The 24,373-nt window shown below is 44.4% G+C and overlaps 1 protein-coding gene across 4 annotated transcripts in view; it reads right to left on the bottom strand.

The window, feature by feature from the left end:
* Positions 1-27: 27 nt before the first annotated feature.
* The window catches only part of LOC121579509 (signal-induced proliferation-associated protein 1), a 50,321-nt gene continuing 25,975 nt past the window's right edge, over positions 28-24,373 (bottom strand). For 2 of the 4 annotated variants that reach the window (XM_041894131.2, XM_041894132.2), the window contains exons 6-16: positions 23,234-23,337; positions 22,060-22,217; positions 19,977-20,586; positions 19,589-19,863; positions 15,993-16,382; positions 13,466-13,592; positions 13,101-13,233; positions 11,822-11,920; positions 11,556-11,616; positions 7,147-7,225; positions 28-3,747 (exon numbers count right to left, since the gene is read on the bottom strand). In XM_041894131.2, coding sequence (XP_041750065.1) covers positions 3,604-3,747; positions 7,147-7,225; positions 11,556-11,616; positions 11,822-11,920; positions 13,101-13,233; positions 13,466-13,592; positions 15,993-16,382; positions 19,589-19,863; positions 19,977-20,586; positions 22,060-22,217; positions 23,234-23,337 — 2,180 coding nt within the window. In that variant the 3' untranslated portion in view covers positions 28-3,603. Of the gene's footprint in view, positions 3,748-6,856; positions 6,946-7,146; positions 7,226-11,555; positions 11,617-11,821; positions 11,921-13,100; positions 13,234-13,465; positions 13,593-15,992; positions 16,383-19,588; positions 19,864-19,976; positions 20,587-22,059; positions 22,218-23,233; positions 23,338-24,373 lie in introns of all 4 variants that reach the window. The other 2 variants (XR_006002919.2, XM_041894133.2) reach the window with 2 other exon arrangements.

Below are 24,373 nucleotides of genomic sequence, written 5' to 3'. Positions count from 1 at the left end.
CATAGCATTGACACACCAACCCACTTCTAAAGGTACAGAGGATTCTTTATTGCCATGAGCCCTCCAGTTCACAGTACATGAACAACATTTAGTCAATTTACTTTTCTCATGAATGAATTAACAGGTTTGGAGGTGGCATCATACTGAAAACATGATTTTGTGTTTTACAATACATTCCCTCAGTGTTCCACTGCCTGGTTATGGTAAAGTCAACTCTTTAACTGGCTGAGCAGAGTGTACAATGTGTGCTACCATTCTGACATGATGTGTGGCCAGGCCTCCCCTAAACCTACACTGGGGATATGATTTTATGTGTGGTTCCATTGGTAATAATGTACTGTATTCTATCTTCCCTACCGTATGGCCACATGAATACATCCCCTTCTACAACAGCAACAAAGAGATGACAATGTGGAAGTAGGACACATACTGTACTGCGAGCATGGTTTCCTGTAAGGATGATGCGATGACACATAAGGCAAACAAATAAGAGGATAAAAGAAAAACACTGGTCATTGGCACCTCTACTACAGTATGGATGGGAGGAGGCAACAACCACAATGTCTCTACCAGGGATAATTCTCACAGGTTTACTATTGGCTGGGTGGAGATCGTTTGCCAGCTGATGTAGTCTAGAGCAGATGAGGACTATTGCATTGTTACCATCTGCAATGTGTTGTTAGGGGTCACTCAGGCATACAATGTGTCGTTAGGGGTCACTCAGGCATACTTTTGGTGATACATAAATGGGGGTTCCAAGTGCACTCAGAGTGTGATTTGGAGGATGGTTCATGTCCAAATGATTGTTGAAAGTTATGTTTTTCTGCATCGAATGATTGTGATTCAATAGGGTTGGAGATACTGGTCTTAAACCAGCGCTATACGGATAATTTCCTTTAACCTAACAAAAGCAAACACAAACTTCATATCGTCTTCATATAACCTTTATGACACTTTTCTGGGGTCCCTAAACCCATCTTTTGGATTTAAGGGCCACAGATCATCAGTGGGAGGATTGAAGAGCAGACCCTGGAGAGACCCCATACCAACCAACCATACATCTACCACTGTCATGTGGCAGACACACCTGTCTATCCTGCAGGATACAGGACAACCTGACACTGTCTGCAAACAATGACCATGAAGAACTGAAATGAAGACACCAAGCTGAGTTACCATACATTACAATTTCAGGTAGGCACAATGTCTGAGAAAGAAGCCTTCACATGAACCAGTCTGTCCTGTCCTCTCTGGAGAGTCCGAGAGTCACTCTTTAAGGCATACCTAGTGGCATTAGAGACCTTATTGAACGTGAACGTAGGAGCTCTGAATGAATAGCTCAATACTAGAATGATAACGATAACCATTATCATTTCCCCAAGAAATACTTTAACATTGCAGAAATATTTTTCCTCTCGTCTTCTTGTGTTTGAATGTATATATAAAAACAGATTCTTCCTTAAAACCAACCCCCATCATACCATTTTAACTTTATAGCACATGTAATTTCTACCTCCCTCCCCTTGTATTAACACATCTAACAGGGTATTCCACATTTGCAAGATTATTAAGTTATTACAGTTTTTACATACACACACACACACACACAGGGGAGCTAGGAAGTTGCCTGGCGCACTATCATGCTTCATCAACCTCCTACAATCTGAAGAACTATACAGAAGAACACAGTAAAACATCAGATATTCTTACACTTCTCCACTCTGCTAATCATTTCCAACAACAAGGCATCACCATTTTAAACAGCATGGCTCAAACAGCCTGTTCGGGCACATTTACAATGGTCTGCATATTAAACCATCCTGCAATTGAGGGCATACACAACCGAATGCACTAAGTCGCACTGAGCAGTACAGCTGTACATGTCGTCTTCACATTTAGATAAAGTTTAGATTTATAATTTAATTTGAATATATCATTATCTGCTGGTACCGGGTAATCACAGTGACTCTAAAATAAAACTACAAGAGGAAGTAAAAGAGTATATACAACAAACAAGAGCTTTGAGTGACGATTGTTTGGCATCCCTTCCAGAGTTTGAGTAGTTAGAGTTGAGTGGGGTGTAGGAGAGCTGCCTTGGCATCTTTTGGCAGAACAGTCTTGTAGGAGGAATAATCCCGTTCTCCTCTGATCTCACATTGTTTTTGGCGTCATCAGCAGTGGACCTGAAGGTGAGGTGGGGTGAGGTGAAGGGGTGAGATCAAATCCACTTAAATTTTTCAAGCAAGGCATAAACCTGGGCAGGAGGTTAAATATGTACCCTGTCCCATGCCGATATAGGTGATGCTAAAAGTGCAAGAACAACGCAGAAACACACATACAGTAGGTACACACGCAAAAACATTAGGGTGAAATGGGGGACTCCTTCACCCACAGGCAACCACTCCATTCTGAATTCATTTCAAATACACTGAATTGTCATTGTAGACATCAAACACAAAATATATTGGAACACAGAAGGATGTGTTCACTAAAGGAATCCTCTCTAGTTCACATTAAATCCCTACAATATTTTTGTCTAAAAGGAGAGCTGCCTTGTGGCAATGCATGGTTCAGTCCAGCAGGAGGTGCACTTTCTACAGCATAGCTTCTACAGCCAGTCTTTCATCTCTCCAATTGTTTCATCCTCAGCAGAGGTATTATCCACTTCAATATCCGTTTCAACTCAATCAGAATTAATTCGGTGAGTCAATTCCCTTATAAGTAAAGTGTGTCTCATTCACTGGAAGCAGACGTGAAATACTCAAGTCCACAACCCTTGAAATGAAGCTGAGGAGGTATGGAGGGGAGAGAATGGTGTCTCTACACAATAAATTAACTAATCCGTGATAAGGTTGGCAGAGACAGGTAGGGTCAGTATGCATCATTCCGTCTATTCAAGCAGGCTACCTGCAGGCATGCAATTGTCATTTTCCCTTTTTCTGTATAATATGTAGATCCAAGGCCCTCCACTCTAAGGGTGCACAGCTGAACTGTTCTCATTCCAAGACGTTGCATATCATGGAGTGGGTTGAGCAGAGAGGAGAGGGAGACTACTGTTTACATACGTACATCATGAGACATACACACGCTTTGTGTCAATTGAAATAAACAGCCACCAAACATGCTGCACACGTGTCTCTTCATCTAAATCAATTGGGTTGTTTTAAGCAATTGCTATTCTGCCCAACTTGTCAAGTATGTGAAGCAAGATAAAAGAACCATAGTGACGCACGCACACACACACACTCACTTGCGCACACTCAAGGTACAAAACACACTCTTGGGTAAAGCACAACCATTGGTCAATCTATTGAGAAGACCATCAGATGGTGAGAAATGTCTCAGAGTTGTTTTTTGAGTTGGTTCTGCACCCATGGGCTTGCCCAGAGGTAAAATGTCGTCCTACAGAATGCAGAGTATTGTGCATGTGTCTATATACGTGGTGTAGAGAAGGTTGATGTACTCTGCAGGTGTGTTTGTATACAATATTGAATGCGGTGTGTGTCCGGCGTGTATGTTTGTGATCTGTGTGCGATCGTCTGTGTGTATTTGTTTGTTTGTGTGTGATCTGTGTGTGTGTCCACAGTGTGTACTGTGGTGGAGCTAACAGGGCTTGTTGACATTGCACAGCAGCTCGGTGACTTTGATGAGGCGGGCCACGGTGCTCTGGGATTCCTCCTGCAGCCGCTGGTTATTCTGCCTGAGGCTCTGCACCTCGGCCTGCAGCACCGCCTTGTCCTCCTTCTCCTGCCAGGGAGCGGCACACAACAACACCCGTCTGTCAGACCACCATGGCTGGGATGGATGGAGGGGTGAGAGAGGGCTGGGTATGGGTGGAGGTGGGTGAGGGGTGGCTGCATGGAGTGGGCAAGACTACAGGCATACACAGACAGAGGGTTTCACAAACATACACATACATGCCTTGTAGTGGTGGAGGCAGTGCAAGACAGGGTACTGGAGAAGCACACACACATACCAGATGCTTGCACGCACACACACACGCAAATACAAACCAATTTCCTTCCATAAAAGCACTCCATGGGGAGAGGTGGTGTATGGAGGAAATGTTCAGACGGATTTACTATGGCAACCACATGTTTGAGACTATACAACCAATTCATAAATACATCTCTTATTAAAGGTCCAGTGCAGTCAACAACTTGATTTTCCTGTGTTTTATATATATTTCCACACTGTGAGGTTGGAATAATACTGTGAAATTGTGAACTTTATGATAACGCCATTTTAGCGTAAGAGCTGTTTGAAAAGACCGCCAGAAATGTCAGACTGTTTTGGTGGGATGGAGTTTTGGCCTGCCTGGTGACATCACATTTCTAATGTAGCTGATTGTTATACAAGTGACATTTCTATAAAGACTCAAGCTCCAAAATGACTTGCATTCCTAATCTACCAAACAGCAGGGGTCACCCTGGTCCCTCACTACTTGGAACTGAGTTTGAAATCAGCTATTGCAACTTTCAGAGCGGTGATTTGCCATAGTAAATGCTTCCTGTTTGCTATGTCATATACGGTAGCAACAGAGACAGGAAACCAGAGACTCAGGAAAGACAAACAGACAGGGGCCACTACCACCACAACCAGTTTTGCCAACTGCATTACTTTCACACTACCTTTAACTGACTTTTTGTAACCCTCCAAAAGTGTAGTGCATTGCCACATCTTCTGTTCACTTGCAGAACAAAGTCATTGATCAATAAAGAAAGATTGCTTCATTGCAGAAAGTTGGCAACACTGAGTGCAGAGTAATATGCCAGATCCCTTTACAGAAAAAACACATGAATTTCACGTGACCACGTGAAGTGTTACACAAATACATATTTTCATGTGATCGCGTGCTCTTATGTGAAGTTAATGTGATAAGGTGACAACATGTAAAGCAACATGTGATAACACCAAACTACACGTGAAATCGTGATCACATGTGAAAACATGTCATCATATGTGAAGTGTTCCAATCATGTGATTTTGTAAAATCATGTGATTTTGTAAAATCATGTGATTTTCCACATGTGAAATCATGTGGTTTTTCTGTAAGGGATTCGCTGCAGTGGGTAAGGGGTTTGAGCAATGGTATGAAATGTAAGCTCATTGTAACTTAATCTTCAATAAGTACAGTGTGCCATGAGTGAGCGAGCTATACTTCGCCTGGCCAATTAACTTGGTGATTGGATTTATTCAAACTCAATCCCAAAAATAAATGGCATGAATGCAATGTAATATTGCCTTCACACACCATTGCCTTGTGTAATGGTGTTGATTTATTTGATTGTGTACACAGAGAGTGGGTTCTATCCTGACAGACTCCAGTGCTGTCTGTCTGTCTGCTGGGTTGTGAGTCGTGGGACTCGTGGCATGAGGAGTGGGCGGTTTATGGTTAGTTGACAATAACAATTAATGATAGATGAAACCAGTTAGGTATTATCATCAATCTGGGTCAATAGGAATTCTCTTTGGTAGCAGCAGTACTGTATGGCCTTGCTGGTTCCCTAGTGGGCCATAGTGCAACTTTGCCCTAAAGCAAATAAATTAACCTGAAATAACCAGTACTCAGCTTTATAATTGGAAAATTAACAAATGTAGAGATGTAACTCACACAGAAAGCAAAGGAACACATTCTCATCACCACATCAGATGATTGATCATTCTGTACTAGCTCCAGTACTGTAAACCCTCCCTGTCTTGGCAGTCATGGACAGAAACCAAAGACTAACCAAAAGTAGTCTATGTGACACATCACACTTCGGAATGGAACCCAACCAGCTCCTCCCACAATCTTCGGTGAGTCCTATTTCTACTGAACATACTAGGGACAGCCCATAACCAACCATGCTCACTCACTCTCCCAGGGCAGAGGGTAAACAACAGAGAAAAGTGGAAATGGGTCATCTGATGTGGCAGTTCCCTGTTAGGTTGTCCTCCTTCTTGGTTCATTGTCCCTGACAGTCAATGTCTCTGTGTTGTCTAAATTGATGATAATACTGTGTTAATGGGGAGTTTTCAGAGGAAGCGTAGGGAGTTAAAGACAAAAACAGAGGGTAAGACTTTGGTTATGTTGGTGTTATAGCCACAGGATTGTGACCAGAATATATGCAGAGTTTGATTCTTTTGTGTGCTTTATGTCTCACATGTTTCAAGAACCAAGTTGAGCGAATAGCATTTGCAACAAAATCCTTGGAATGTCATTCACTTAGTTGGATGCCAGTTTTAAACTCTGGCAGTGTGGCATCTCTTGGATATATGAGTGGTGAAAATGACTTGGTTGGAGGGGATATAGAACACTGCATACCATAGGGTTTCATTTGACCTCCGAGATTAAACACCCTTGTTACTGTAACACAGGAATCATGTTTCACCCAATTGAGAATGTGTTTAAGGATGCTTGGGAGGCTTCCAAACTCTCCTTTCTCTCTCCTTCTTTCACCCTTTCTCTCTCTCCCCCTTTCTCCAATTTGCTTCTTCCTTTTCCTCTCCACATGCTCTAAGTTGTGTAATCAAGTTAACATTACAAGAGTAACTAGTCATTCAGCAGTTGTGAGGACTTCAAATGACATCCCCATGTCCCTATGTTTCCCAGAGTAGAGCCGGTGAATGGAGTGAGAAAATGGTGCTAAGAGATCCAGAGGCTGCACAGAGGGATGACTGACAGCCAGTCAGACTTTCAGGGTTGTGAGGAGGAACTTCACTTCAATTTTTCACATCCATGAAGGACCCCAGTGGTGGTTTTGGGTTATTGGGTTAATGAACTCGGGCCTGTTTTTTAGTAGATCCATTTCCAAATGTTATTGTTTTGCTGTCTTAACACAACAACAGAGGAAAAATCTCATGCTGTACTTGCCTCTAATGCCATTGGTCGCTTAGTGTTGAGAGAGTGAGCATGGTTGCCCAAAGTCCCTCCAGCCAATCTTCTCATCTCCTCTGTTCACCCTGCCCAATGACAAGACAGGTTTCTTTTGCTTGTCCCGCCTGCTGCCCGCCCTACCTCTACATTCCCTCTGTGTGTTTGTGTGTCTGCAGTAGGAGTCAGGGGGTTGGGGGAGGCGGAGGGAGGGGGGGTCACTGTGTGGGCAGGATGCTGTGAGGGGGGTCTGGGGAGGGGCTGTGGTTGGCCATCTGAATTGGGAGTACCTTTTGCAGGTCATCCTGCAGCCTCTTCAGCATGGCCTCCAGCTGGGACACCTTCTCCTCCAGGTGGCCAGGGGAGTCACTGCAGGGACACGGGACAGAGACAAATGCTCAGCATAATGCATAGACAGGTAACAGCCAAAATAAAGGAAACACCAACATAAAGTGTCTTAATAGGGCGTTGGGCCACCATGAGCTGCCAGAACAGCTTCAATGCACCATGGCATAGATTCTACAGTCTGTGAAACCATTCTTCCACGAGAAATTCCATAATCTTTTTTTTGTTTTATGGTGGTGGATAACGAGGTCTCAATATCCGCTCCAGAATCTCCCATTAGTGTTCAAATGGGTTGAGATCTGGTGACTGAGACACACACACACACACAACCTTTAAACCCCCTATGCTCCTGTGAGACCACTACTTCAAAGTCACTGAGATCTCTTCTAGCCATGGTAGCCAAAATAATGGGCAACTGGGCATTTTTATATATGACCCTAAGCATGATGGGATGTTAATTCCTTAATTAACTCAGGAACCACACCTGTGTGGAAGCACCTGCTTTCAATATACTTTGTATCCCTCATTTACTCAAGTGTTTGCATTATTTTGGCAGTTACCTGTAATTACGAAAGTATTCACCCCCCTTGGCATTTTTCCTATTTTGTTGCCTTACAACCTGGAATTAAAATTGATTTTTTAGGGGTTTGTATCATTTGATTTACACAACATGCCTACCACTTTGAAGAGGCTAAATATTTTTTATTGTGAAACAAACAAGAAATAAGACAAAAAAACTGAAAACTTGAGCGTGCATAACTACTTTGTAGAGCCACCTTTTGCAGCAATTACAGCTGGAAGTCTCTTGGGGTATGTCTCTATAAGCTTGGCACATCTAGCCACTGGGATTTTTGCCCATTCTTCAAGGCAAAGCTGCTCCAGCTCCTTCAAGTTGGATGGGTTTCGCTGGTGTACAGCAATCTTTAAGTCATACCACAGATTCTCAATTGGATTGAGGTCTGGTCTTTGACTAGGCCATACCAAGAAATGTAAATGTTTCTCCTTAAACCACTCGAGTGTTGCTTTAGCAGTATGCTTATGGTCATTGTCCTGCTGGAAGGTGAACCTCCATCCCAGTCTCAAATCTCTGGAAGACTGAAACAGGTTTCCCTGTATTTAGCACCATCTATCATTCCTTCAATTCTGACCAGTTTCCCAGTCCCTGCCGATGAAAAACATGGTGTTCTCGGGGTGATGAGAGGTGTTGGGTTTGCGCCAGATATAGCGTTTTCCTTGATGGCCAAAAAGCTCAATTTTAGTCTTATCTGACCAGAGTACCTTCTTCCATATGTTTGGGGAGTCTCCCACATGCCTTTTGGCGAACACCAAACGTGTTTGCTTATTTTATTCTTTAAGCAATGGCTTTTTTCTGGCCACTCTTCCATAAAGTCCAGCTCTGTGGAGTGTACGGCTTAAAGTGGTCCTATAGACAGATACTCCAATCTCCGCTGTGGAGCTTTGCAGCTCCTTCAGGGTTATCTTTGGTCTCTTTGTTGCCTCTCTGATTAATGCCCTCCTTGCCTGGTCCGTGAGTTTTGGTGGGCGGCCCTCTCTTGGCAGGTTTGTTGTGATGCATTATTCTTTTAATTTTTTTATAATGGATTTAATGGTGCTCTGTGGGATGTTCAAAGTTTCGGATATTATTTTATAACCCAACCCTGATCTGTACTTCTCCACAACTTTGTCCCTGACCTGTTTGGAGAGCTCCTTGGTCTTCATGGTGCCGCTTGCTTGGTGGTGCCCCTTGCTTAGTGGTTTTGCAGACTCTGGGGCCTTTCAGAACAGGTGTATATATACTGAGATCATGTGACAGATCATGTGACACTTAGATTGCACACAGGTGGACTTTATTTAACTAATTATGTGACTTCTGAAGGTAATTGGTTGCACCAGATCTTATTTAGGGGCTTCATAGTTAGGTAGTGTCTGTATGTGTTACCTGTAGTTAGGTGGTGTCTGTATGTGTTACCTGTAGTTAGGTGGTGTCTGTATGTGTTACCTGTAGTTAGGTAGTATAAGTATGTGTTACCGGTAGTTAGGTAGTGTATGTGTGTGTTAACTGTAGTTAGGTAGTGTCAGTATGTGTTACCTGTAGTTAGGTAGTATCTGTATGTGTTACCTGTAGTTAGGTAGTGTCTGTATGTGTTACCTGTAGTTAGGTAGTGTCTGTATGTGTTCTCTGTAGTTAGGTAGTGTCTGTATGTGTTATATGTAGTTAGGTAGTGTCTGTATGTGTTACCTGTAGTTAGGTAGTGTCAGTATGTGTTACCTGTAGTTAGGTGGTGGCTGTATGTGTTACCTGTAGTTAGGTAGTGTCAGTATGTGTTACCTGTAGTTAGGTGGTGGCTGTTTGTGTTACCTGTAGTTAGGTAGTGTCTGTATGTGTTACCTGTAGTTAGGTGGTGGCTGTTTGTGTTACCTGTCGTTAGATAGTGTCAGTATGTGTTACCTGTCGTTAGGTAGTGTCAGTATGTGTTACCTGTAGTTAGGTAGTGTCAGTATGTGTTACCTGTAGTTAGGTGGTGGCTGTTTGTGTTACCTGTCGTTAGATAGTGTCAGTATGTGTTACCTGTAGTTAGGTGGTGGCTGTATGTGTTACCTGTCGTTAGATAGTGTCAGTATGTGTTACCTGTAGTTAGGTGGTGGCTGTATGTGTTACCTGTAGTTAGGTAGTGTCTGAATGTTTCACCTGTAGTTAGGTAGTGTCTGTGTGTTACCTGTAGTTAGCTAGTGTCAGTATGTGTACCTGTAGTTGCGTAGTGTCTGTATTTGTTACCTGTAGTTAGGTAGTGTCTGTATGTGTTACCTGTAGTTAGGTAGGGTCTGAATGTTTCACCTGTAGTTAGGTAGTGTCTGTGTGTGTTACCTGTAGTTAGCTAGTGTCAGTATGTGTTACCTGTAGTTGCGTAGTGTCTGTATTTGTTACCTGTAGTTAGGTAGTGTCAGTATGTGTTACCTGTAGTTAGGTAGTGTCTGTATGTGTTACCGGTAGTTAGGTAGTGTCAGTATGTGTTACCTGTAGTTAGGTAGTGTCAGTATGTGTTACCTGTAGTTTGGTAGTGTCCGCATGTGTTACCTGTAGTTAGGTAGTGTCAGTATGTGTTACCTGTAGTTAGGTAGTGTCAGTATGTGTTACCTGTAGTTAGATAGTGTCAGTATGTGTTACCTGTAGTTAGGTAGTGTCTGTATGTGTTACCTGTAGTTAGGTAGTGTCTGTATGTGTTACCTGTAGTTAGGTAGTGTCAGTATGTGTTACCTGTAGTTAGGTAGTGTCAGTATGTGTTACCTGTAGTTAGGTAGTGTCAGTATGTGTTACCTGTAGTTAGGTAGTGTCTGTATGTGTTACCTGTAGTTAGGTAGTATCTGTATGTGTTACCTGTAGTTAGGTAGTGTCAGTATGTGTTACCTGTAGTTAGGTAGTGTCTGTATGTGTTACCTGTAGTTAGGTAGTGTCAGTATGTGTTACCTGTAGTTAGGTAGTGTCAGTATGTGTTACCTGTAGTTAGGTAGTGTCAGTATGTGTTACCTGTAGTTAGGTAGTGTCAGTATGTGTTACCTGTAGTTAGGTAGTGTCAGTATGTGTTACCTGTAGTTAGGTAGTGTCTGTATGTGTTACCTGTAGTTAGGTAGTGTCAGTATGTGTTACCTGTAGTTAGGTAGTGTCTGTATGTGTTACCTGTAGTTAGGTAGTGTCAGTATGTGTTACCTGTAGTTAGGTAGTGTCAGTATGTGTTACCTGTAGTTAGGTAGTGTCAGTATGTGTTACCTGTACGGACCCTGTCTTTTGGTTTGGTGTGTGTGTGTATTAGAAGATAGTGAGTAAAATATATGTACGTTTGTGAGCAAGAGAGACATGGAGTCAGAATGGGAGAGACAATAAGGAGGGAATGGGCTGAAAGAGAAACGCCACCACACTGAGTCAAGGAGGGAGGCTGATGCGCTGACTAAATCAGAATGAAAATACATGACAGAACAGAGAATAAGTGTTAGTTAGTTGGAGACTTCAAGAAAGAGAATGTGTGAGATATGAGGAGGAGAGAGATAAGGACATGCAATATGCCAATGAGCCAGTATCATGATGCGCAACAGAGGCTGAACTATGAAAACTGTTCAATAGTCCATCTCTGAATCAGAAACTCCCACAGCCACAGATCCACACAATGAGTCAGACACCATTTGGAGTTCACATACACAGAGAAACATGCAGAGGTCTACAGTGACCCACTCTCAGTGTGTGTGTGTGTGTGTGTGTGTGTGTGTGTGTGTGTGTGTGTGTGTGTGTGTGTGTGTGTGTGTGTGTGTGTGTGTGTGTGTGTGTGTGTGTGTGTGTGTACAGCTAGAGACTCAAACCCACCTGTCCTTCATGTCCTTTAGCTTTCCATCTGCTCCTTGGGTCCCATCTCCTGCTTTACGGTCTGAAACATGACACATCACTCAACCATGTTAGTCACTGAGCTCAACCACACAGAGACAGTCATAGAAACTGAAGAGAAGATGTACAGTGTTTTGTTTTCAACACTGCTACTATTGCCATTTCCAGTGCTAATGTGTGAAATATGTCAGATGTATTTAGTTTTAAAAAACATTGTCTGTTGTAATCCCATGCAGATGTCTTCTTACCTTCCCGTGACAAGGCCTCTAGGATGCTGCGGCAGGCAGTGGCTAGGTCAGCTATAGACTGCCACTCCTCCTCTGAGGAATCTGTGGTCTCGGACAGGACTGAGAGAGAAAACAGGGTTTCAATGTGCTTTCATAACAAAGGCATATCTCTGAGGGGAGTAGCAGACCATGAATGTATAGAAGACAATACAGTACGACAACACAATAGAATTGTGGGATTTATGAGCAGGCAAATTCATTCTCTGGTTTAACAATGACAAAGAGTCACCACTAGGGGATGCTATCACAATGCTTTGCTGCCTCGGTGGCACTGGCCGACTAGCTGCAGTGCGATAGTGAGATGTGGGTTCTTTCTGTCTCTGTGTGTGACTGCCTTCTGGAGTGTGGGGAAGGAAACAGAGGCAATCTCCTCTGAAAAAGCTAAAGTATTTGCTGAGAGGATGAGTGTGTGTGCTCTTATAGAAATGATGAGTGTAATAGCCTCATGGCAGAGAAAGAGAGAGAGCAGATGGTCCAAAAGGGATCCCTGATTTGAGGCAGCCTAAACCCCACCCCTCCCACCCCCCATCTGTCCCTCCTTTAGACTGGAGCTGGTAGGGGGTGGTAGAGGGGCGGGGGGCATATTGGGTTAGTGGGATAGGGGGCAGCCTAGATGAAAGACGAGGGACAAAGGGATAGAAGGGAGGGCTAAAGGAGGATAATGAGGAGAGGGGTTTAGGGGAGAAAGGGTCTGGAGGCTAAAAAGGGATTTGAGGCTCAATTACAGCAGAGAGCATTTTTGAACAGTTGTAATTGTTCAATTTTAGCACCATTCCGCCTGGCCTTATCAGCTGGTACAGGGCACAGGGTCTGCACAGAGGACTTTTGTTTCAGACAGCTGTCTGTCTGTTTGTCCAATCAGCCTTCACACTCCTCCTTTTATCATGGCTACTCATCTCTCTCTCTTTACAGTTTGTTTCTTTTGTTTGACTGCTCTCACTCTCAAGCTGTTGGTGCTGTGGCAGAGGAACAACTGTCTGTTTGTCATCGATTATGAGTGTTATCAAGATCACTGAGGAGATGCCTCTCTGCTATCGTCCATGCAGGCTGTTTTATACAGGAGAAATACATAGGAAGTAGGATTCATAACACATCACCAACCTCATCTAAAAAGAGGAAGTCTATCTAGGAGAAGTTGATATTTGAGGATGTGTTGATGGTATAGAGGTGTGTGAAGACATTTGAGAGAAATGGGGATGTTGTGGAGGATGGAGTGATGGCTGTGTGGTGGAATACCCACTCTTGGTGATGGAGTTGTGTAGGCTCAGAGCTCGGGAGTTTCTCTCTGCTCTGTCCAGACACGACAACCGGGTGGAGGACAGGGAGGGGTCACTCGCTAATGCCCTCTGCTCACCCAACTCAGCCCCTACAAACTAGAGAGAGAGAGAGAGAGAGAGAGAGAGAGAGAGAGAGAGAGAGAGAGAGAGAGAGAGAGAGAGAGAGAGAGAGAGAGAGAGAGAGAGAGAGAGAGAGAGAGAGAGAGAGAGAGAGAGAGAGAGAGAGAGAGAGAGAGAGAGAGGGGTTAGAGGTTTATCGAATAGGAAACCTTCATCAGATCACTCTCCAGATTGTCATCTTTCTTCATGTCCGTGTGTGTCTCTGTACCTGTTCCTCGTTCAGGGGCACCTTGGGTTTGACAGCCAGAATGAGGTCAGGCATGGCGTCGCTCAGCTCCCCTAGGTTCTCATAGATGTGACGTTCCACCTTCACACCCACGTTGTCATACACATGCCTGTCACAGAGATACGGGGAGATTGAGACATACTGTACGTAGATTATAAATCCGGTGTTTATACTAATGACTTTCCAATCCAATCTGGAGGGCAAACTAGTTAATCTAGTAATCTTCAGGATAGCAAAAATGTGTGCTAAGATTTGAATTTAGCAGTCTGCTTCTGCTTACAGTGAAACCATAAATACACACACACAAAATAATACCTCATAAAACCATTATGTCTTAACGCAGGATGACTAGGATGCAGGGCTTGACATTAAATGTTTTAGCCACTTATCCTTGGGACAAGTAGAACAGATTTTTCACTTGTCCATAAACTGAAGTCACTTGTCCCCCCCCAAAAAAAAATGTCTGTAACACCATTTTTACATAATTGTATGATGCAAGGAACCGCTTTACAAAATAAAATGCATTGTTATCTTTTTAACGATATTTTTACACTCTTCGCATATTCAAGTCTGCCTCAAAATACAACACTGCCCCTTTAAGGCTCTCCTGGAAGATGGTTGGCCACCCTTGGTAGCCTATAAAATATTACAACATTACAATTACAACAAAATACTTTTTATGTCATTATAAAATAAATTCCCTCCAGGGCTCGAAATGTATGTCGTCCCATTGTCCCTGGGACGATAAAAGATATGTCTACAGTTCAAAACTGACTCTGGGACAGTTCGGGGGCGAGAGATCCAAAATGTATACAACCAACATTTATTTGTATAAATGTTTGTTTGTATAAATGTTTATAAAACATTTTAAAAAGCAATGAGGCTGACGCAACAAACCAGACCATTAAGCTTAAAATGTTGATAAAGTTTATATATTATTTCTTCATATTATAAGCTCAACAATGCATATTATAAGCTCAACAATGCATATTATAAGCTCAACAATGCACACATGGCTGTAGGCTACGTGCAAAACACCTTTCTCAAAAACGCACCACATGCACAAGCGGTTCTATGTCCGATGAAAATATCTGTTAGAAAGTACGAGGGGAAATCTAAAGATGCATCAACTAGCATGAGTTACTAATATGACTAGGATTGTGCCTTTGGCTGCCTGACAATACAATAATGTTGATTTGAAAACCAATAGAACATGATAAAAATGCTGGTTTCAATAGCATATTAAGTGTTTATAAAATAATTCCCTCAACATTTATATGGTCGTATTTTGGCTAGGCTACTTTGAAACAAGGTAAGACATGCTTCATAAAATTACATAAAACGTCCAGGTTTTAAACAATTACGTTTATTGTTAAATAGTTTCAAAATGCTGACCGCCTCCACTCAGATTCAAGGTGGGTCATGTGCAGTGTGTAACAGGGCAGGCACTGTCCTTTACTCTCCGGTCTCGTGACCACTTTATCTAAATGAACCATGCCTGGAGTATGTCGACAGAATCAAGCCTTTAGATGTTAATGTTATCTTTTTTTTTTTTTTTTTTTTGCATTAATGTTAATTATCCTTCATTATATTTGTCAAACATGACTGGCGTTTAACCTATATTTATGGAATTAAAAGTCTCATTAAAGTTTGGCTCCATTTTCTGGGGCCTTTCTCATGCCAGCATGGGTTTGGACATGATGCTGTAGCCTGTATGCATATCACCTACACTTTGACCTGTAGGCTCTTTTACTTATGTACATGGAAAATCGATTAAAATATTATTGGCTTCTCTGATCAGAGTAATTGTTAGATATTGTGATTTTTGTGTTATTTTTTTTATTGTCCATTCGGACAACTTATATCTACACTGAGTGTATAAAACATTAGGAACACCTTCCTAATATTGAGTTGCACCCCCTTTTGCCCTTGGAACAGCCTCAATTTGTCGGGGCATGGACTCTACAAGGTGTCGAAAGCGTTCCACAGGGATACTGGCCCATGTTGACTCCAATGCTTCCCACAGTTGTGTCAAGTTGGCTGTATGTCCTTTGGGTGATGGACCATTCTTGATACACGCAGGAAACTGTTGAGCGTGAAAAGCCCAGCAGCGTTGTAGTTCTTGACACACTCAAACCGGAGCGTCTGGCACCTACTACCATACCCCGTTCAAAGGCACTTAAATATTGCCCATTCACCCTTTGAATGGCACACATACACAATCCATGTCTAAATTGTCTTAAGGCTTAACAATCCTTCTTTAACCTGTCTCCTCCCCTTCATCTACACTGATTGACATCAATAAGGGATCATAGCTTTCACCTGGATTCACCTGGTCAGTCTATGTCATGGGAAGATTGGTGTTCCTAATGTTTTGTACACTCAGTCCGATTTTTTTTTTTATGAGAGGACAAGCGTTAATGTCGAGCCCTGGGATGTCAGAAAATCCTCTGAGTGAAGCAGAGATAACCTGAAGCTTATGATGAGGCTGAGGGTGGAGGCCACGTACCCGTCACATATGTCCCGGGAGTACTCTAGGGAGTAGCTGCGTGTTATCTGGGAGGGGGTGATCTCCTCCATGGTCTGGTTGGGGGGGTGGTCATGCAGGGAGGTGGCCCGTAAAAGAGGCAGGCTGGGTGTGGAGAATAGGGAGTCCTGGTCCCCCTGGTCCCTCTGGTCCCCCTGGTCCTCCTCAGCCTGTCCCGTCTCCTCAGCCTCTCCTCCTTCAGCTGGTCCCTCCATCGTCTCTGCCTCTTTTCCCTCTCCCTGTTCACGTTCCTCTTCCTCCATCTCTTCTTCCTCCTCCCTCTCGTCCAGTACCCAGGCCTCTCCAGACTGGCCCTCCCCAGGCTTACGTTCTGCATCCTGGATGGCTTTCTGGTACAACTCTGAGAAACTCCTAGAGCCATCAGAGACAGCAAGAGAGTAAGATAATATACACCAACAACATGTTATTACTGAGGAAATATTCATACTTCCCTTTTTAAGCATTCAGTTTATTCATGAATTATATAGCCCAATAAGCAAAATTACATTGAAAAGACGTCTTTGCCAGATGTTGAAGTTAGGTTCATTTTAGGTGCTGAATGAAAGGTGAAAAGACGGAATTTACAGACGTTGAAAATATGTATTTTTTGGTCATTGATTCTATGGCCAAATTTCAACTGCACATCCATTCTCAATGAAGTAAGCATTATATCACAATAATATTTTTTTTTTTATAGGAAAGAGGAGCTAAATGTAGATTGCAACATCTGTCACATGCACTTATGTTAGCTTTTTCAAAAACTTTAAAACTGGCAGTGATGATGTTCAAAGTATTCCAACCTACAGAATAAACCAACAGATCATTTCAACTACAATAACATTCTGACTAAAAGTTACAGAAAAATATATATTGTTATGACTGTAATATGTTGTTGTTTATCTACCTTAGTAGAATGCACTGACTGTAAGTCACTCTGGATAAAAGTGTCTGCTTAATGACAGTGGTTCCCACAGTTTGGGAAGCACTGCTGTAGAGCTCAGTAGAGTACAGTAGAGTACAGTAGAGTAGAGTACGGTAGAGTAGAGTACAGTAGAGTACCGTAAAGTATGGTTAGGGACAGTAGCATTTAATTCAGTAGAGTACAGTAGAGTAGAGTTGAATTCAGTAGAGTACAGATAAGTAAAGTACAGTTTGGTAGAGCATTGTACATTAGAGTAAAGTAGGGTACAATACAGTACACGCTACTGTGCTATACTGTACTCTGTGGACGTTGAAATCAATGCCTGTGTCAGTTCGTGCTTAGTGGGAGTATTCTAGAGCAGTACCTCCGAGCCAGACGGATAAGGAGGATTTACAGTGAGGGAAAAAAGTATTTGATCCCCTGCAGATTTTGTATGTTTGCCCATTGACAAAGAAATGATCAGTCTATAATTTTAATGGTAGGTTTATTTGAACAGTGAGAGACAGAATAACAACAAAAAATTCCAGATAAACGCATGTCAAAAATGTTATAAATTGATTTGCATTTTAATGAGGGAAATAAGTATTTGACCCCCTCTCAATCAGAAAGATTTCTGGCTCCCAGGTGTCTTTTCTACAGGTAACGAGCTGAGATTAGGAGCACACTTTTAAAGGGAGTGCTCCTAATCTCAGTTCGTTACCTGTATAAAAGACACCTGTCCACAGAAGCAATCAATCAATCAGATTCCAAACTCTCCACCATGGCCAAGACCAAAGAGCTCTCCGAGGATGTCAGGGACAAGATTGTAGACCTACACAAGGCTGGAATGGGCTACAAGACCAACGCCAAGCAGCTTGGTGAGAAGGTGACAACAGTTGGTGCGATTATTCGCAAATGGAAGAAACACAAAATAACTGTCAATCTCCCTCGGCCTGGGGCTCCATGCAAGATCTCACCTCGTGGAGTTGCAATGATGATGAGAACGGTGAGGAATCAGCCCAGAACTACATGGGAGGATCTTGTCAATGATCTCAAGGCAGCTGGGACCATAGTCACCAAGAAAACAATTGGTAACACACTACGCCATGAAGACTGAAATCCTGCAGCGCTCGCAAGGTCCCCCTGCTCAAGAAAGCACATATACAGGCCCGTCTGAAGTTTGCCAATGAACATCTGAATGATTCAGAGGAGAACTGGGTGAAAGTGTTGTGGTCAGATGAGACCAAAATCGAGCTCTTTGGCATCAACTCAACTCGCAGTGTTTGGAGGAGGAGGAATGCTGCCTATGACCCCAAGAACACCATCCCCACCGTCAAACATGGAGGTGGAAACATTATGCTTTGGGGGTGTTTTTCTGCTAAGGGGACAGGACAACTTCACCGCATCAAAGGGACGATGGACGGGGCCATGTACCGTCAAATCTTGGGTGAGAACCTCCTTCCCTCAGCCAGGGCATTGAACATGGGTCGTGGATGGGTATTCCAGCATGACAATGACCCAAAACACACGGCCAAGGCAACAAAGGAGTGGCTCAAGAAGAAGCACATTAAGGTCCTGGAGTGGCCTAGCCAGTCTCCAGACCTTAATCCCATAGAAAATCTGTGGAGGGAGCTGAAGGTTCGAGTTGCCAAACATCAGCCTCGAAACCTTAATGACTTGGAGAAGATCTGCAAAGAGGAGTGGAACAAAATCCCTCCTGAGATGTGTGCAAACCTGGTGGCCAACTACAAGAAACGTCTGACCTCTGTGATTGCCAACAAGGGTTTTGCCACCAAGTACTAAGTAATGTTCTGCAGAGGGGTCAAATACTTATTTCCCTCATTAAAATGCAAATCAATTTATAACATTTTTGACATGCGTTTTTCTGGATTTTTTTGTTGTTATTCTGTCTCTCACTGTTCAAATAAACCTACCATTAACATTATAGACTGATCATTTCTTTGTCAGTGGGCAAACGTACAAAATCAGCAGGGGATCAAATACTTTTTTCCCTCACTGTATATATTTATACTTATGAAGAAACATGGAATCTCTTTGAAATCCAAGAAGTGTCATTCCCTATCACAAGATGTGACAACATTGTGACAGCCGCCACACTTTTTGGGTTGTTGTTGAACATGACTGTCAAAGCAGCATCCACTAATGAGGGGCTTCTATCGCTCTAGATATTTCCACTAGCCAGTTTGACATGTGGTAAGCGAAGTTGTGAAGCTAATATCCTGTTTAGTGTTCCCTTTCCTCTATCTGAGCAGTTCCTCCTTTACCAGGCCACAATCTGGCTGACATTAAAATAATGTAGAGGTTTCAGCTAACGGCCACTACCTTGGCCACTATCATTAGAGGCCATTAGAGCCATTGATTGGTGGTTAGCCAGCTGGTGGCACACTGAATACAGCACGCCATAAACAATAGAGTGAGCTGTGACCCTGGCATGGTGCCTCCCTGGCCTCCTGAGTTAATCAGCCCTCCCTCCTCCTCCTCCTTTAACCCCTCATCCCCTCATCAACATTACTCTTCACCTACTACACTACTAAAACACTTTACAAGCCCCATCCCTCTCTCCATATCTGCCTCTCCCCTAATCCTCGCCATGTTACCCTCCCCTCTGTCCTCTATCCCCATCCATCTCTCACTCCCCCTAACCCCCCTCTCTGACCTGCGGGGCTTGCCGTTCTCATCTGGAGGGATGACGGTGATGTGGATCTTGTGGGCGGTGCGGAGCAGTCTGGCTCTCTCCTCCGGCCCCAGGTGCACCAGGGCGTGACCACACAGCCGCACCACCCGCGCCCCCAGCTGCAGACCCCCACTCTCCGCATAGCCAAATCGCTGCAGGTCCGTCACAAAGCCTTCCTCGCTCATCAGGAAGCCTGGCTGGCCCACCCCGTCACGCAGCGGGGTCACCTCCCGCGCCTCGCAGCCCCGCGTCACCAGCTAAAGACAACAACAGGACACAGTGAGTTGAAAACAGTTATGTAACATCGGAACAGAAACCATGATGCAATAACACCATATTAGCAGTGGTGTTTGAAAGCCTTCCCACTCACCTCCAGTCTCTGCACCATCTCCCGTATCTCCTCTGCCTGGCTGTCCATCACACTGATTAACACTGCCTCCCCCCTCTCATAGAAGATATCCAGGAAAGGCCAGCCGATGGTCCTGCTGTCTGTCACCGCTTTCCAGCCAATCACGTCGCGGCAGCAGCAGTTGAACACCACCCTCCGTGTGTATCTCTCGATCAGCACCACTGATTCAGCTGAAACCCCCAATAGACAGGGCAGCTTTTGTCCTCCTGTCTCCTCCTCATTCCCACTGGTGGCCATCACAGCCCAGACTAGCGCCCCAGCACTGTGAAGCTCTGCCCCCTTGGCCCCCTTCAGTTTGTCTTTGCGCTTGCCACCCAGTGACAGCAGGGGGAACTTGGTGGAGGAGTCGATGGGCGTGGTGGTCACGTAGTTCTCTGCCAGGTCCTTCAGGTACTCCTGTCGTGTACGCATGGCCATGGAGCGGAACTTCTCCGCCTTCTCGGCAGCGTTCTCAGCGTTCACCGCCTTGGCCAGCAGGAAGTCTCTGAAGGCAGGGGAACGGGGGAATCGAGCACCCTTAGGGAACAGAGGCCCGAATAACGGGATGTCTTTGGAGCGTGTCACCGCCACCCTGGGGGAGAGAGATATTGTCAGGGTAAAAAAATCCAAAATCCAACACCATAATCATAGTCTTGCAGCACAGTCCTAGTTTTGATACCCTTGTAAATATTTACATTACATTTACATTTTAGTCATTTAGCAGACGCTCTTATCCAGAGCGACTTACAGTTAGTGAATACATATTTTTTTTATATATACTGGCCCCCCGTGGGAATCGAACCCACAACCCTGGCGTTGCAAACGCCATGCTCTATCAACTGAGCTACATCCCTGCCGGCCATTCCCTCCCCTACCCTGGACGACGCTGGGCCAATTGTGCGCCGCCCAATGTGATAACAGTAAACATGTTGTTACACAGTACTTACACCTGTAATCTCTGCAGATAAACATACAGAGACCGTTGTGGAGCAGCCAGGGACAGTGGTACAGCAGGAGACATACAGAGACAGTTGTGGAGCAGCCAGGGACAGTGGTACAGCAGGAGACATACAGAGACAGTTGTGGAGCAGCCAGGGACAGTGGTACAGCAGGAGACATACAGAGACAGTTGTGGAGCAGCCAGGGACAGTGGTACAGCAGGAGACATACAGAGACAGTTGTGGAGCAGCCAGGGACAGTGGTACAGCAGGAGACATACAGAGACAGTTGTGGAGCAGCCAGGGACAGTGGTACAGCAGGAGACATACAGAGACAGTTGTGGAGCAGCCAGGGACAGTGGTACAGCAGGAGACATACAGAGACAGTTGTGGAGCAGCCAGGGACAATGGAACAGCAGGAGACATACAGAGACAGTTGTGGAGCAGCCAGGGACAGTGGTACAGCAGGAGACATACAGAGACAGTTGTGGAGCAGCCAGGGACAGTGGTACAGCAGGAGACATACAGAGACAGTTGTGGAGCAGCCAGGGACAGTGGTACAGCAGGAGACATACAGAGACAGTTGTGGAGCAGCCAGGGACAGTGGTACAGCAGGAGACGTACAGAGACAGTTGTGGAGCAGCCAGGGACAGTGGTACAGCAGGAGACGTACAGAGACAGTTGTGGAGCAGCCAGGGACAGTGGTACAGCAGGAGACATACAGAGACAGTTGTGGAGCAGCCAGGGACAGTGGTACAGCAGGAGACATACAGAGACAGTTGTGGAGCAGCCAGGGACAGTGGTACAGCAGGAGACATACAGAGACAGTTGTGGAGCAGCCAGGGACAGTGGTACAGCAGGAGACATACAGAGACAGTTGTGGAGCAGCCAGGGACAGTGGTACAGCAGGGAGACATACAGAGACAGTTGTGGAGCAGCCAGGGACAGTGGTACAGCAGGAGACATACAGAGACAGTTGTGGAGCAGCCAGGGACAGTGGTACAGCAGGAGACATACAGAGACAGTTGTGGAGCAGCCAGGGACAGTGGTACAGCAGGAGACATACAGAGACAGTTGTGGAGCAGCCAGGGACAGTGGTACAGCAGGAGAGAAGGATCTTATCTCACCTGTAGTAGGTGTGGTCAGAGCAGGACTGTTCCACCTGGACGATGATGAAGACATGTTGGAAATGGGAGCGGATGGCCTTAGGAGTGAAGGGCAGAGCCCCTGGCTCCTGGAACACTATGGTCACTATGTCATTCCCTATGTGCCTCTTCCTCAGCAACTACAGTACCAGAGAGAGATAGAGAGAGAGAGGGGGGAAGACGGAGAGGGTTAGAGGTGGTCAAGAGAGCTGTTAATACATTTTGGTTATTTAATCCACTAATGATCATGTGCAGTTAGCTATTTGGTGTTAGTTATTTGCACGGTGTCGTGTTTCCAAATCACATTTGACATTTTAGTCATTTAGCAGACGCTCTTATCCAGAGCGACTTACAGAGTGAGTGCATACATTATAATTAAAAAATATATATTATTTATTTATTTTTCATACTGGCCCCCCGTGGGAATCGAACCCACAACCCTGGTGTTGCAAACGCCATGCTCTACCAACTGAGCTAAATCCCTGCCGGCCATTCCCTCCCCTACCCTGGACGACGCTGGGCCAATTGTGCGCCGCCCCATGGGTCTCCCGGTCGCGGCCGGCTACGACAGAGCCTGGATTCGAACCAGGATCTTTAGTGGCACAGCTAGCACTGCGATGCAGTGCCTTAGACCACTGCGCCACTCGGGAGGTTGGCACAGAAGAGCTGACAGATGTGAGAGGCTCCCCAGCCTGACGGCCAGCCAAACAGACAGAGAGGCAGTAGCTCACTAACTATAGTGTATGGGCTTTTAGAGTGGGAGTTGGACATAGAAACGCAGAGGAACAAATAATTTGCCTGCCATAATTATTGTGCGACATTACTCAAGTTTGAAAGCCTTCATTTGAATATGGGGAAATGTGTAGGTTTTATCACCAAAGAATATTGATACCATGAACACAGAATCAAGAAGATTATTTTTCATACATTTTCGCCAGGAATGTTGCTTGTGAAAGTTGATTATTCTCTTCAATATTTGCCAAAAAAAGACCTAACTATGCTTGTATAAAAGATCAGTTTTAGATGAAAAGGGAATTTCTAAACAACCATATTATTACATTATCGTTACTATGGCTTAAAGTTATCTGACTGGGTTTTACTTAGTGTCCTGTAAAGCAGTGTGTAGTGTGTATATGTATTGTGTGTTGTTTGTTACCTGTTGTGTGTTGTTGGCTGTGTACGGCAGCATGGTGGACACATGGAACATGACCTCAAAGTCCTGGTAGCGCGTGTAGAGGGACTGGATCCCCGTGGAGTCCGCTGTATACACACACACACACACACACACACACGCACACGCACACACATTGAAAGATTTACACACGTCGTTATCAGCCTCGAAGCTAACAAAGTGAGAGTCTCCAGATAGTGTAAACACAGACTAAAAACCTATCAGTCTGACTTGAAGTGCTGAGATTACACAGTGATAGACAGTATAGAGATAAAGGACACACAGTGACTATACACTTCTCCCAATTACTGGTACGATTACACCGTGTTAGATAGTGTTTATCTTATGTGTTCACTGGCCCTGATGCCCTGTAGATTACATGACATTACATTTTAGTGATTTAGCAGATGCTCTTATCCAGAGCGACTTACATGAGCATAGCGTGTGACTGAATATATACACTGAACAAAAAATATAAATGCAACGTGCAACAATTTCAACGATTTTACTGAGTTACAGTTCATATAAGGAAATCAGTCAATTGAAATAAATAAATTAGGCACTAATCTATGGATTTCACATGACTGGGAATACAGATATGCAACTGTTGGTCACAGATACCTTTAAAAAAAGGTAGGGACGTGAATGAGAAAACCAGTCAGTGTGTCCACCATTTGCCTCATGCAGCGTGACACATCTCCTTCGCATAGAGTTCATCAGACTGTTGACTGTGGCCTGTGGAATGTTGTCCCACTCCTCTTCAACAGCTGTGCGAAGTTGCTGGATATTGATGGGAACTGGAACACACTGTTGTACACGTCGATCCAGAGCATTCCAAACATGCTCAATAGGTGACATGTCTGGTGAGTATGCAGGCCATGGAAGACCTTTTCAGCTTCCAGGAATTGTGTACAGATCCTTGCAACATGGGGCTGTGCATTATCATGCTGAAACATGAGGTGATGGCGGCGGATGAATGGCACAACAATTGGCCTCAGGATCTCTTCACGGTATCTCTGTGCATTCAAATTGCCATTGATAAAATGCAATTGTGTTCATTGTCCGTAGCCTATGCCTGCCCATACCATAACCCCACCGCCACCATGGGGCACTCTGTTCACAACG

The sequence above is a fragment of the Coregonus clupeaformis genome, chromosome 13 (assembly GCF_020615455.1).
Source record: "Coregonus clupeaformis isolate EN_2021a chromosome 13, ASM2061545v1, whole genome shotgun sequence".
Classification (NCBI taxonomy): domain Eukaryota; kingdom Metazoa; phylum Chordata; class Actinopteri; order Salmoniformes; family Salmonidae; genus Coregonus; species Coregonus clupeaformis.
This window is presented reverse-complemented; position numbering and strand designations above follow the sequence as displayed.